The sequence below is a fragment of the Musa acuminata genome, chromosome BXJ2-8 (genome assembly GCF_036884655.1).
Source record: "Musa acuminata AAA Group cultivar baxijiao chromosome BXJ2-8, Cavendish_Baxijiao_AAA, whole genome shotgun sequence".
NCBI classification, from domain to species: Eukaryota; Viridiplantae; Streptophyta; class Magnoliopsida; order Zingiberales; family Musaceae; genus Musa; species Musa acuminata.
This window is the reverse complement of record NC_088345.1, coordinates 42,761,718-42,777,458: the sequence shown is the minus strand read 5'-3', so window position 1 is coordinate 42,777,458 and position 15,741 is coordinate 42,761,718. Positions and strand designations below refer to the sequence as shown.

Genomic DNA, 15,741 nt, shown 5'->3' with positions numbered 1-15,741 from the left:
ATAATGGAAGGCCACATGGGTCAATCTAATTGTCTCACCTTTACCGACTTAATATTATTGATAGAGGATATTTTAATAAATTCGTTGACGTGTCACACATATACATATTTAATATATATCTATATCGCATGCATATATATATATATATATATATATATATATATATATATATATACATATCTAGTGAGTGTATAAGCAGTTATATATTACATGAGCAATCACACAAGATAATCATGGACCAATCACACAAGATAATCATGGACCATGACCTAATGTGATCAAGCTTGAGCTAATGGACCCAATCACTCACATCATGATCTATGTGTGCATCGGCACATCTCCATGCTTTGTGATCATCCATCTTGTCCTCGTCGATTTTGTCAATGTTTCGGTGCATCTCCATACGTTGCGATCATCTATCTTAGCCTTGTGGGTCTCGCTATCGCCTCCACGCTTTCGCTATGCCTCTTTATATAATTACAACATAATCACAAGCACATAGACTTGACAATAAACGAGAAAAAGTAGAGGCGTAGACCCCAATAATAATAATAATAATAATCATAATACTGTTATGATCAAGAGCGGCACTAAGAGGGGGGGTGAATTAGTGCAGCGGAAAACTTTTCGAATTTAAAAGACTTTTGTTTTGATTAAAACTGATTCAGACGAAAATGATTTCGATTCAATCCATTTTGGAGAGATTATGAACTTGAAAGTTTTCGTAAAAGTGCAATAAAGAATTAAGGAGATTTGCAGTAATGTAAATTGCTCAAATGAAAAACAAACCATGATTTAGAGTGGTTCGGTCAATGTGACCTAATCCACTTTCGGATTCCTCCTCCGACGAGATCTCCGGCGTCCACTAAAGGCCTTCCTTCAATATGTGAAGACCAACCACCTCTTTTACAACGCTTTCTCCTTTTCATGGGTTTAGGAGAGAACCCTTACAAGTCTCACACCTCTCTTGAATGGTCCCAAAACTTAGAAAGGAAGGAGGAGAACTCTAGCACTTGTTTACAACACTTTTACACCCCAATAACTCAAGATTATCTCAATGTTTTCGTGCCCTTTCATGTAGAAAAGGGTGGAGTTTTTATAGGCCCCAACAACTTTAAAAATGGAGCCAAAAAATGTCTAATCCCGGATTTTCGGGGTCCTAGCGGTACCACCGCTATTACTGGGTGGTGCCACCGCTTGACACCTGACACTGGGTGGTACTACCACTCAATTTGGGTAGTACTATCGCCTAACAGAGCTCGGAGACTGAGCTTTAGCAATATCACCGCCTAACAGGGGCGGTACCACCATTGGCAGCAATAATTATCGACAGTACCACCGCCTAGTCTGGGCGGTACCACCGCCTAGATTTCCTAGGGCATTGCTTTTCAGGCGGTGCCACCGTCGACCAATAATTCATGGGCTAAATTGGGTGCTTAATTCGGCCCAATTCAGCCATGTTAAGGGCCCAATTAGCCTCTAATTAAGTTAGTGAGATTACCTCACAATCCTAACTTAATTTACGCCTAACTATGGTAATTAAGACATGTTTACTGCACTTCTTGTTCTGGTTCGTCAATTGCTCTTCCAGCGAACATCCGACGAACTCTCGACAATGCTCCGGCAGACTCCCGGCAAGCTCCTAGACTTTACGATGATCTTCTTGGCAAGTTCTGATGAGCTTCTTTGGCAAGCTCTTGGACTTCTCGGTTGGTTCCGACAGAACTTCTGACGAACGTTTGGACTTCCGATGAACTCTCGAACTCCCAACGTGATCTCAATCTTGACTTAAGTTTTCAGTCTGATGTCGATGATAACAAGTCGAATTCAGGGTATGTGTACACCTTGAATGGAGGAGTAGTGTGCTGGAAGAGTTCCAAGCAAGGTACTACTATTGACTCGACCATAGAGGCGGAGTACATTGTTGCATCAAATGCAGCAAAGGAGGGAGTTTGGTTGAAGAAATTCATCACAGATTTGGGAGTTGTGCCGGATAACGAGAAGCCAACTTCCTTATATTGCGATAACTATGGGGCGATTACTCAAATAAGGGAACCTGAGTCTCATCAGAAGTGTTCTGAGGAGGTTCCAGCTTATCAAAGAGATCGTAACCCGAGAAGATGTAGTAGTGGAAAGTGTTCCATCCGAAGATAACATTGCAGATCCACTGACAAAGTTGTTGTCTCAGATTATCTTTGAGCGTCACGGAGGTCTGATGGGGATCAGAAACATAGGTGATTGGCTTTAGGTCAAGTGGGAGATTGCTAGTCATAGGTGCCCAACAAGCCAATCACGTGAGTGATGGCACGTGTGGCTTGATATAGAATCTTTTTGCTTATTATATTTTGGTATATATCACTTTATAACTATTGCATATATGCATATATATATATATATATATATATTGTGATGTCCTTGGATTTGTGCAATGGGAATCAGATCGTAATGAGATCATGATAATGAGATCGATTCACCTTTAAACACAAATCCTAAATAATCCCGGTCATAGGTTACTCGAGAGGGATATCGTGATAACCGGACAGACTGGTGTGCTATATACCCGTCCATATGATGGATACAGCTGGTCTCATAGCTGCTTGTGTAGGGACACTAGGGATACAATACAGGTGCTCATTGGAGAATGAGTTCACTGATTGGTCCGCTTACGGAATGCTGGATGGTTGATGATGCCTTATTATGAGACAGTGATTCCGTAGTCCTAGTGGTGTATCTGGTCCTGAGACTTGAGACACCAAGGATGTCCTGTATGAGTGCTCCACTCTTTGATACCATACTTATAGGTTTGGTTGTCCCAGATCTAGTACAACTAGTCATTGGGAGTAGTAGTCGACCTTACGAGGGCTATTGAGTGTCGATAGAGGATCATCCACTCTCGGCGTCATGAGAGGAATATCCCATGTGTTCTTGCTCAGACAAATCCCTGGCCAGGTGTTGGGAAATCTTGGGGGGCGACATCACATGCGCAGTGGAAGAACAAGAAAACAAAATCCCCGATTCCCAAAGAGATGTTCGTCATCGTGCGAAAATTGGTGGGCAAAATCCGCGAAACTTAAAACTGTGTATAGAGTAGATTGTGTTACCTAAGGAGATCGTATATCCCTGTTTCCTTACAGATCTTTAGGAGAGGGTGAAGGAGGTCAAGCGTCCTCCTCTCTAGTAGTGATCCACATAGTAGGGCTGCGACGACGCTCCTCAAAACTCCAGGTCTGCTCTGAGATGGAGAAGGGGAGGAGAATATGAAAGACAAGTAAAGGCTCTAGCCTATGAGGCTCTGAATCCCTCATATTTATAGAGGTCCCCTGTCAAACCCTAATGGGTCCTCCCCTAGTGAGTATTGGATCTGCATCCAATAAGACAAGGGCTCCGTCGGATTTCTCATATCCGAACCTCTACTCATCGCAATGCCTACCATATGTGTGTGACCCTCTAGGCCCAATATCGAGCTGGCCGTGAGTCATACTTGTCAGAACTCCTTCTAACTCAGTGAATTATTATCTCTGTAATAATTCACTTGACTCATCGATTACGGACGTACTAGGCCACTACACCGTAGTCCCCAGACGATACAGGGGAATCCAATCCATTGGACCTGTCTGTCCTCAGTTATCGTGTACTTATAGTCCCTCATCCATCTAATATCCCAGAGAACGTATATCGAGCATGGTGCTGTCAGACCCATACGATTTCTACTCGAGTCTCGCTCTAATCGGATCTCCCGGAGAACTCTTTCTCTCTCAACCCGAATGACCCTGGCCAGGGTTTTGTCTGAGCAAGAATACATGAGATATTCCTCTCATGACGCCGAGAGTGGATGATCCTCTATTGACACTCAATAGCTCTCGTAAGGTTGACTATCACTCCCAATGACTAGCTATACTAGATCTGGGACAGCCAAACATATAAGTCTGGTATCAAAGAGTGGAGCACTCATACAGGACATCCTTGATGAGTCAAGTCTAAGGACCAGATGCACCACTAGGACTATGGAAACGCTGTCTGACAATAAGGCATCATCAACCATCCAGCATTCTGTAAGCGGATCAATCAATGAACTCATTCTCTAATGAGCACCTGTACTATATCCCTAGTGTCCCTACACGAGTAGCTATGAGATCAACTGCATCCATCATATGGACGCATATACATCACACTAGTCTGTCCGGTTATCACGATGTCCCTCTCGAGTAACTTATGACCAGGATGTTTAGGATCTGTGTTTAAAGGTGAATCGATCTCATTATCGTGATCTCATCACGATCCGATTCCCATTGCACAAATCCAAGGACATCACAATATATATGCAATAGTTATAAAGTGATATATGCCAAAATATAATAAGCAAAAAGATTCTGTATCAAGTCACACGTGCCATCACTCACGTGATTGGCTTGTTGGGCACCTATGACTAGCACGAGGGTCATTTGGGTTGAGAGAAAAAGAGTTCTTCGGGAGAATCCGATTAGAGCGAGACTTGAGTAGAAACCGTATGGGTCTGACAGCACCATGCTCGATATACGGTCTCTGGGATATTAGATGGATGAGGGATTATAAGTACACGGTAACTGAGGACAGACAAGTCCAATGGATTGGATTTCCTTGTATCGTTTGGGGACTACGGCGTAGTGGCCTAGTACGTCCGTAGTCGATGAGTCAAGTGAATTATTACAGAGATAATAATTCACCGAGTTAGAAGGAGTTCTGACAAGTATGACTTACAGCCAGCTCGATATTGGGCATAGAGGGTTACACACATATGGTAAGTATTGCGATGAGTAGAGGTTCGGATATGAGATATCCGACGGAGCCCTTGTCTTATTGATTATCCAATAAGCCCCTGAATTATTGGATCCCATGGACGAGATCCAATAAGAACCCATAAGAGATTATTGGATAGAGATCTACTAATCTAAAAAAGGCTTGGGGTTATTGGATGCAGATCCAATACCCATTAGGCGAGGATCCATTAGGGTTTGATAGGGGGCCTTTATAAATTGGAGGGATTCAGAGCCTCATAGGCTAGAGCCTTTGCTTGCCTCTCGTATTCTCCTCCACCTCTCCACCTCAAAGCAGGCCTGGAGTTTTGAGGAGCGTCGTCGCAACCTTGCTATGTGGATCACTGCTAGAGAGGAGGACGCTTGACCTCCTTCACCCTCTCCTAAAGATCTACAAGGAAACAGGGATATACGAACTCCCTAGGTAACACAATCTACTCTATACGCAGTTTTAAGTTTCGCGGATTTTGCGCACCAATCTTCGCATGACGACGAACATCTCTTTGGGAATCGGGGATTTTGTTTTCTTGTTCTTCCACTGCACATGTGATGTCGCCCCCAAGATTTCCCAACACAATGTCTGCTCTTCTAGGCTAGATGCCCAAACTCATGACACGAAGCCTTCTGTCGATACGTCGACCGATCCTCAACTCGACGTCCAATCTTCTAACATATTTCACTCTGGCCCAACATTGATTCTTCCTAGTTTAACTATCTCTTCATGATCAAAACTAGTCTTGTATTACTAAAAAATATAGATTATATCATAAACTCTATCAATTTGTTTCATCATCAAAATCTGAGATTCAATAATACCAACTAGTGTTAGGCAGTGGTACCACTAGATTGGGCAGTGGTGCTGCCCAGTGTTAGAGTGCCAACGATGGTACTGCCTAGCATAGGTAGTGGTACCGTTAGTACCCCGAAATCTTATGGATTTAAATTTTGGCTCAAAATTTTAAAGTCATTTGTGGTCTATAAATATCCTAATCTTTCTTGCTTAATGTAGCAAGAAAGTAAAATAAAACTCTATTATTCTAAAGCTCGTTAAAAGGAGAAAAGAGTTGTAAGAAGGTAGTTGGTCTTCGTCCATTGAAGGAAAACCAGTAATGGATACCGGTGGCCTCAACGGAAGAGGAATAGATAGTGAACATAGGTCACGATGACCGAACTATTAAATATCCGGTGTGCTCTTTTCTTTTGCTATTTACCTTTATTGCTTATTAATTTTATTGCTCGTTACATTCTATAAACATTTTCAAGTTAAGTATCTTTTCGATACGGGGTTTATTCAACGATAATTTTTTAAATCGTCATTTTTAACAAAGTACTAATTCAAACCCCCCCCCCCCACCCACCTCACAGATTTTATAATTATGGAGGAACGATATTATCATTGTGAAATTATATTGTCATCTTTGTTCCAGAACTACAAAAATATTAAAAATAATATCATCCTATTTCATCATATATTCCTATCATATATTCCTTTGAGACTATCTAAATCTTCTAATTATATATGCTATTATAAATATTATTTTTCTTAATATTATTTAAGACTAATCCTTAATATAATTTTATAAATTTATTAATATAGATAATTTTGATGGCTATAAAACTAATATAATAAAATATATTTTAAATATCATATCAATGATAAAATATTTATTATAATTCATTTCCCATAAGTCCATCAACCTATGTCACTTTAGTGATTACAAATTAAATAAAAATTAGGAAAAAAATTATAAATATTATTTACTATTTTTTAAATATAATTAATTCAAAATAGTTTAATAATTATTATAATAATTATTGAACTTTTTTTAGTATAGAAAACTCATATGATAATTGTAATCATAATAAAACATAAATAATACCTTTATATGAATAATAAATATTATTTTATTTTTTAATATACATATGAATAATCATATAAATATTCAAAAGTAATAATTTGAATTTAAGTACCATAAATAAATAAAAATACCAATATTATATATAAATAATGAAAATTCATAATTTTTAATTTTTAATTCTATACGGAACCTTAAATTAGGGCAACTACTTAATTAGAAAATTCAAAAATTAGGTGGGTCAAATATTAACCCAATTAATTAAGTTGCACAAAATTAAAATTAACCAAGGTCAAATAAAGTTGATTAATTCAAAAAACTTAAATTTTGATCAAATTATGCTATTACATGAAATATTTTTAATACCAAAATCAAATTCAAACAATGATATATTAAGAATGAAATTGTGTACTTTCAATGCAATGCAGAATACCTTTCTTCTAATCTACAAACACATCCTCATTGAATTCAAAGGAAGCAGCAATGTTAATTTATAAAGAGAACTAAACTCGTCTTCTCCTCTCTTCCTATTTTTTACATAATAACTATAAGTAATGGACTATGAACTAAGAGAAATTGAGAATATATCTTCAGTTTATTTATAGGCAATAGGCGAGAGTAAAGGGTCTAGGATAAGTAATTAGAAGAATCATTCCCATCAAGATTATCTTCTAAAAAATTCTACTATAATTAAACATTCTTTCAATTGGCCTATAAACATAATCAGAATCTAATTAGATCTCTAATATATCTTATCTAATTAGATATGATCACATAATCTAACAAAAAAAAATCAAATATCAAATATCTTAATTTAAAAAAAAATTCAAATATATATATCAATTAAAAAAATTATGGAAAAGACATATATAGAAACCATGTTTGAAGTAAGAATTTATAGAAAACATATCAACGTGGGAATATCATATAAACTATTACAAATATGTATTAATACATATGAACCAAATATATTAATTTTCAAGGCTTCATAGGTAGCTGGTTTTTCTCTTAAGTTGGCACATTTTTCTCATGTTAGAATAAATTGTTTTCAAATCTCAGTTGATTTGTTCATTCAATATTTATGAGTTAAGCTGAAATCTCATCATTAATTATATCATATACTTTGTCATATCTCATGTTAACAGCCTCCATAAATTGATAGACAAATCATTTTACATTTACTTTAGCAAGCTCTTGTAATATATTATAAATCATGTTATCCATGAAAACTGTTTTCTAGGATTTTTCAAGAACAAATCTTTGCAGGTTCCTCAGCTTACATAATCCTCACTAAGTCTGTATTAGTAAGGCTTCAATTATCATGTCAATATGAATATAAGCAGCTCCAAATTTAAAATTATCTATAACTGAAATCGAATATTTTTACAAGTATAGAATGAAAAATCATATACTGTAAAGTTTTTTTTGGTAATTAAAAGGACAAAACATCAAAATTTTTGAAACCCTGATTAAAATAACTAATCTTCAAATGACTTCTTTAAAACCATATGTTTTCTTTAAAGTAGAAATAATTTTATTATGGCAATGATTTTCTACCACTAATTACTTTGTACAAGTCAAACTGTGGCACAATTTCATATAGCCATAGCTTTAACTTATATACTCTTCATAACTTGGCATCAGCTCTGTGATAGTTCAACTTAACCTGGATTTCTCCATATGATATTTAGGTTACATATATGCTTCTTAGATTACAGCACAATCAATGACCCAAAACTATAAGTTACATATATTTATTTTCAATGCCATAAGCAAGGGAGGGAGGGAGGGTTTGTCTTGTTCACCATCGAAACTATCTTATGAACAAATGACAATGCCTGTTTTCTAGCCATGGCTAAGAAGAAGACCAGCATACCATTCTAATCAAAACAAGTCTACCATTCCCAAGAGTAAGGATACTTTCCTTTTCCTGGTAGGTTCTCTGCATCTTGTGTTCTATAAGTTAGTGCCATTCACTGAAGAAATAGATAAGCAGCAACTCGAAGAACATGAGAACAGAATCTAGTCTCTCTTTCTTGTTGTTCCCCCTTCTATCTACAAGCATAAAATCTGAGTGTTTACAGTGGTTACATGATCTTCTCCTGATCTTGTTTCACATAGAAACTTAATCATCACAGACACCACAACAATTGCAAACTTCTCCTGATGATACTCAAATATTATAGCTGGTAGATTACTACACAATTACTGACATCTAAGCAGGTTGTTCTAATGCTATCATCCAATAATAAGTTTCTAACGCATCAAAGGGAAAAGGTCAAAGAGGAAAGTGATGAACAATGGCAGTCAAGGCGATTCTAATAGCTCCAAGTGCTACGTTACATGTAGGAAAAAGTTAGGGTTTTTGGTGCCCCCACTATGTGGGTTATACCTTTTTATCCTTTACCTGATGATGAAGAGTTGTCCATGAAATCCAAGAAGACAAACCTGTACAAAAGCCGAAACACATGACTGTCAAACTGATGCGTCTCTACCAGCATGTACGAAACACATGCAAGCCATGCCTGCACAAATGCATTTCTTCCCTACCAAAGATTCAACTGACATGATAACCATGAAGGCAAGGAAAGCTCCACCCAGAAGAACACAAACTCTAGCTAGAATACTGCTGAGAAAGACAGTCATTGCACTTCTGAACATAATCATCAGAACAAATAAAACCACTCAGTCCATTGTCAATACAGTCAAGGAGAGAGAGAGAGAGAGAGAGAGAGAGAGATTCGCAAAGGTTATCGATACACCTGTTACAATGGAAGAAAGCCCAAAAAAGGCAAACCCTAAAAACCACTCATAAAAGTGAAATAAAGACCCACTCCAGAAGATTATTGTACTAAATCTTTTCTGCAAGTACACCAAAGAAAAGAGAAAAGAGAAAACAGTAGAAGAAGAAGAAGAAAAAGAAGAAGAAGAAGAAGAAGAAGAAAAGGACTTGATTGTTAATTGGCTTCTGCACCAACTGAGATCACATTTACTGATGAAGAAGAAGAAGAAGAAGAAGAAGAAGAAGAAGACGAAGAAGAAGAAGAAGCTATGATGAAAGACCAACCACTCAGTAACCAGTACATTAGAAGAAGATGGTATGCCATGCCGGCCATGTAGACACATGCAAAACCAGCTCACTCCTCCAGCACCTCTACAGAAGTCTTCTTCCTCTTCCTTCCCAATTCACAAGGATAAACATCATCCGAGTACGATCGGAGATGGATAATGCATGTTACCGATTAAGCCGAATGGATCCGAGGTTCCTCTCGGAGCAAACGGTCTTCTTGATGCCACAATGACTGAAAAAACACAAGGGGCTTGAGACGTTTGCGTCCGACAGGAACTCTCCGATCCGCATTCCCTCCGGTGATCCGCTCGCGTTGCCCCCATCACGACGAACATGAAATATAGTTATAGCCCACTACTACTACTGGTAATTGAGAGAAGCAGCAAGTATGAACGATGAGCAAAGTTGAGAGACGGTACTAATTATCCATTCGGACTAGATCAGAGGTGTGACCGACGACCCACCCGCAGTTTGTGCCGTCTGGCCAACCGGCGCCGCCGCTGATGGCAGCATTCCAGTACACTGCTGCAGCTGGACCGTAATCATCCAAAGAATTCTCCGGTGGAATCTGCCAATCTATGCAGCTGTTGATGTTGTCATTCACCATGTGATTGGTCTGCCCTTCTAATTTCACTTCCTTCATCATCCCATTAATGCTCTCGCTCATCCCGCCAGAGGTTTGCAGTTCATCAAGCGGCAACAAGACTTGATGGTCCTCCACTTGCTTGGGCCGTTTAATGCCCGATACTAGAAGCGATGCAGATGACAGAGATGAACCAAAGATTGGATAGTCGTTCAAGAGTGAAATCGCGGCTGAGCTCATCGGCGCTAATGGCTGAAGCTCCCCGAGATGGTACTCGTTTTCGAGCAGCGGGTCGGACAACAGCCCGAGACCAAGTGCGCCGAGATGAGGCTGCAGATCGAAGGCAGAAGCGCAAGACGGGAAGTGGATGCTGTTCGCGATAATTGGCAACGTGAGGCTCATGTCCGAAGATGAAGCCGCCGCTTGCAGGGCGTAAATCGCGGCGGCGTCGAGTTGGGAAGAGGAAGATCTCTGCGCCGACAAACAAGCGATCGGATCCGGCGGAAAAAGGGGGCGGGGGTGCGGATTACCCGGCGGCACCATGGGAGCGGCTGCCGGCTTCTTGGCGCGCTTGTTTTTGCGGCACCCGCCGCCGACGGGGACGTTCCGGAGCGTGCCGCCGCGGGTCCAATATCGCTTGCACGCCTTGCAGAAGTGCCTCGGCTGAGACAGGCTATAATTGTTGTAGTAACAGAACTTGGTGTTGGAGGAGTCACATCGGGGGCATCTCAGGGCCGCCTGTGGATGATCTTGCGCTGACGGCTTGTCCATAACCCTAGCAGCACCGGGAGTAGTAGAATTGACATGGACCATATCGTTGTTGTTGGTGTTAGTGATGGTACTGCTACCATTGTTGTTGTTGTTGGTGATGGTAGTTGTAGTGGTGATACTATTGCAGCTCTTAGCAGTGGTCATAGGTCTTTCACCCATCATCTGCAGAGAAAATTGAACAGAGGAGTTCAGAGAAGATCTGACAAGGGGGAAGAGAGAGAAAGAAAGCTAGGGTTGGAGGGGTATGAATGATGAAAACCAGAGAAGGTTCCCTGACAAAAGCTAGCCAACAAAAACAAGCATGCAGTACCATTGACTGATGGCGATAGGAAGAGAGAGATAGAAAGAGAAAGAGAGGCTAACGAGGAGGAACAGATGCCACATGTGGACTAGCGGAAGAAGGGAAAAATCGGTGCCAACCTACCTGTGGCCGTTCCTTGCCTGAGCTGATGCCCAACTTCTCTCCATTGCAGAGCATCTTCCTTCCTCACTGCCAACTGCAACTCCTGATACCGATGATATCTCGATAGTAGTTCAAGGCAACAGAAGCAAGAGAGAGAGAGAGAGAAGAAGAAGAAGAAGAAGCGAGAAGGGTGTGCTTATGATCAAAGCAACACTAACTCAAAGAGTTGGGTGAGCAAAATTTACCCAAGAAACAGAGCATATAAGTAGTAGTGGTGGTAGTAGGAAGAGGAAGGGAGCAGGAATCCCGATGCAGGAGTAAGCGAGAGAAACGAGGCAACCGAGGGGCAGGAGAAGAATCCTTGCGACTGCCACTCGCCTCTCTTTTCTTTACTTTGCCTTTAGTTTTTTGTTTGTGCCCGCTGTGCCTCTCCCAACTGTTCAAAGCAGCCTCCCTCCTCTACCTCAAAAGAAAGGAACTCCCACAGGAAAGCGACAACGCTCACCATGTGATCTCATGAGTAAAAGAGAAGAAAGAGAGAGCGAGAGAGAGAGAGAGAGAGAGAGAGAGAGAGAAAGAGACTGTGGGTTTTAGGTCTCGTTGCTGCTCTTCTCTGTTGCGAGTTCCCGTTAGGCCCAGGCGTGCCACTGCTTTAATAGGACAGCAGATGGGCTCACCCATGTGATCGAGCAGCTCACAACTCCCTCCTCGTCCTCCTCCTCTCTCTCTCCCCTCTCCATCTGTAAGAAGGAAGAAGGCATTCATCTATTCACGTTCCAGGGAGAGGAACAAACGACAACGGGATTTTGTAGTGTCCCGAGGGATCTCCACTACACCCCACCATTATTCTCCCCTAAACCGACACTCTATCTTCTGTGTCATAGCCACACAAGACGCTTGTTAAGCTACATCTCATTCCTGTAAACCCAAGCTCAAAAGGAGCAGCAACAACACTTGTTACTCGGTCTTTCGAAGGTCCTGTTGGCGTGCACAAAAAGAGCAAGAACCACAAGCAATACCGAGCCCTGGAACATGGTGGTGTTTCATGCATGCTGCAGTGAAGATAGACAGTAGCACTGCTTGGTCCTTTGAACGTTTGGTAGCACTACCAATCATTCAAACCTGGTGTTGTTTTGTGCTGCAGCGGGGGTAAGCACTGGCAGTACTTGTTGTTCTTGTATTGTCTTCTGAAGGGTTTGTTGATTCAAAGATGGCGTTGAAGGTCTGTACATGTAACAGTGAGGAGACATGGAGGAGAAGGCAAGCTGGGTAAAGGCTTCGGGTCAAACACATGAATGGGGGAAGTGGGTGGCGGGGCCCTCCTGGGGGCCCCCACCCACTACCACCACGGATTCCCATGCATTGCATGATGATCATACAAGGACAATGTCCCATAACGAGCGTTAAGTGATCCCCGTTTGGCACGGTAAAGAATGTTTTGATGATCGAAAGAGAGCTTAACGTGTGACTGACAAGTGAGCGTCGTAAGAGAGAGAAAGAGAGTGAGAGAAGAATCCTCGGTATACCACGACGACAAAGATCTTAGTTCCGATTAGGCTGTACTATTCTAACCTATGACATTCTTGAATATGATATTAGGTTCTCTCTCTCTCTCTTTATCCATCTATCTATACATATATAAAATAGACTGATAAAGGGATGTTTATAGTGCTAAAATTAGAGCATTACAAACTACAAAAATTGTGCTTTTAACGCAGGCAACAATTAAGGTTAATGACTGTCTTCTGACTAATTTTGCTAATGTTTTTTAGGATCAGTATGTGAGGAATGATATTGATATCAATCCCATTCGGTATTAAAGTAATAATTATTATTTTTCGATGATACTATACCATATTTTAAACCTTGAATATAAAAAAAAAATCACCATTTTCCTTTTGATAATGTACTAAAAAGTGCTTACGACAAGAATAATACAAGTATTTCATCTGATTATTTTTTATCGATTACGACGAGCGAGTATAATACATTACGAAAACTATCAGCTTCATTAATTTTATATCAGGCCACCTATCATCATCATCTTTCATATTCAAAATTCCATTTTGTTATTTTGTTATTTTTTTTTTGTGTGACAATAATGATTGCAATAAAGAAATAATGGGTTATGGTGGTAGTCAATTTCATCTTCGTTGATATTTATGTGAGATTAAGTTCCTACAAATTTACAATTGAAGTTATAAATAGTGACTTTTTTCTCAAAAGTAGTAATGGCTAATGGAGGCATCTATCTTGAAAGCCTCAACACCATCAAAGTGGTCGACCAAAACTCGAATCAATTGACACAGGTACTAATAATTTCGAAAGTGAATGACCAGAAGAACAACAATGCACATGAGAAATGCATGAGACTCATGAAATCTTGTCAGGTCCAAGTGCACTAAATGGTGTTCCAATCATAGCATATGGCAAGCCTGTCAAAAGATCACACTGTCCAACTGATCATTGTGGAGACTTGATGTGGTTTTATTGAATATGTGAATCTTATCTTATGTTCCATAATTTGATGAGAAAACCAAACCCAGTCTTATCTTAAATTAATATTATTACTGATAGAAGATATTTCTCCAACTTGATAGAAGATAAGATTTCCTAGGAAATCTCTCTATTCTGTTTATTCTGTTGAGAGAAATCCTTCCTCTTAATTTGTATAAATAGGAGAGGAACACGTTAATATATTCAAGCTAAAGCTATTTCATTTCTACAATAAAGTTTCTTCAATTATTGTTCTTTATCTTCTATTCTTTTTATCATAATATCGAGGGAACATGTTAATATATTCAAGCTAAAACTATTTTATTTCTACAATAAAATTTCTTTTTATCTTCTATTCTTTTTATCAATTACTTCACAAAAATATGGATTGCATACACATGAACACATGACAAATGTCTTCCGTGTACTAATATTTTCCTTAATTCCCTGATCCATCTGATGAACATATCAAAATCATAGTATATGTACTAAAGAAAACCTCTTGTGAATTCAATGTACCTTCCATGGTCGATCAATTTCGATGCTGTAGCAAAGTTGAACTTGTGTGAGAATATCTCATGAAGTAATCTTGGTGGTTTTGACCCTAAGAACACAGGACAACAGTTCCTTTCATGTTTTAGGTGTATTGTGTTGACAATCCCACTCGATGAGATGGATACATGGTGGAGAGAAATGCATTGCCAATGTGGATTTGACAACTCCATCAAGTCAACACCCAATAAAAAAAAATGGAAATAGAAAGAGAACTACAGGTTTAATCTAATCATTATTCCATGGAAATGAATATGTAGAAATACATTTGCAAAAAAATTACATCTACTCCTAATGTCATGCATGATGTCCCTATAAATACATTTAGAGAGAAAAAACACATATTCACAAGCTAATTATGGCAGCATACTATTCAATTCCTTTGTGTCTGTGTGTCTTCTGATCATCTTGTTGCCTATATATATATATATATATATATATATATATATATATATATATATATATATATATATGTACATATATATATCACAGTCACAGCCTCAAAAGCATCATTTCGAGGATGACAGATTGATCCGACACACCACAAGGAATCGATTACAGTCATTATCCTCATATATTGGCGGCCAATGCCAGCTTGCTCAACTAGTGGAATCTAAGATCTCCCGAGTGTGTCGATGGCCATGCCACTCCCCTTCCTTCTCCCTCATGGCAATGTTTAACATCAGATCATGCTCATCCACACAGTCTCATGGTCCTATGGACCGTTAGGATCTCGTTACTAGCTCATCATAAGACTTGAGTCGCATAAAGAAAGGGGGAAGGTGGCCGACGACACTGGAGCAGATGCATCTTCCTTGTTTGCACCACCTGCTCTTTGTACTACGTTTTGGTGTTTGCTTCTGTGACACTCGCTTCCCTTGTTTTTATTGATGTATTATTTGTCGTTGATCAGGTGCAGAGAACCTGAAGCTTGTTGTCTAGGAATTTGGTGAGACTTTTGTGCAGCTTACGCGTGCTTTACAGTCAAAGATTGGTCCCAAACACTGTGATTTTTCCTTCAGAAAGCATTACTCCTACCACTGTGTTGTAGATCTTCTCCAGATATGACTCAGCTTTCTTTTGACCTTTGATCTCCAGAACAGAGAAAGAAAGCGATGGAATCTAACAATGATGAATCCTGTTGTGCAAGCTTAATTCATGGATCTCACTGGTTGGCAAAGATCAAATCAATCCAACATAAATCCACGTATATGAAC

At 39.5% G+C, this 15,741-nt stretch overlaps 1 protein-coding gene across 2 annotated transcripts; it reads right to left on the bottom strand.

Moving 5' to 3' along the window:
* Nucleotides 1-9,264: 9,264 nt before the first annotated feature.
* Nucleotides 9,265-12,234, bottom strand: LOC135619517 (dof zinc finger protein DOF1.4-like). Of its 2 annotated transcripts, XM_065121612.1 has the most exons (3): nt 11,722-12,234; nt 11,498-11,579; nt 9,265-11,235 (listed from the first exon to the last, which is right to left on the bottom strand). In XM_065121612.1, the coding sequence occupies exons 2-3, from the start codon at nt 11,549-11,551 to the stop codon at nt 10,138-10,140; spliced, it is 1,152 nt and encodes a 383-aa protein (XP_064977684.1). In that variant the 5' UTR covers nt 11,552-11,579; nt 11,722-12,234; the 3' UTR covers nt 9,265-10,137. The 2 variants fall into 2 exon arrangements, with proteins under 2 accessions (XP_064977684.1, XP_064977686.1); XM_065121614.1 differs by having other exon boundaries at nt 11,494-12,231.
* Between the last annotated feature and the right edge of the window lie 3,507 nt (nt 12,235-15,741).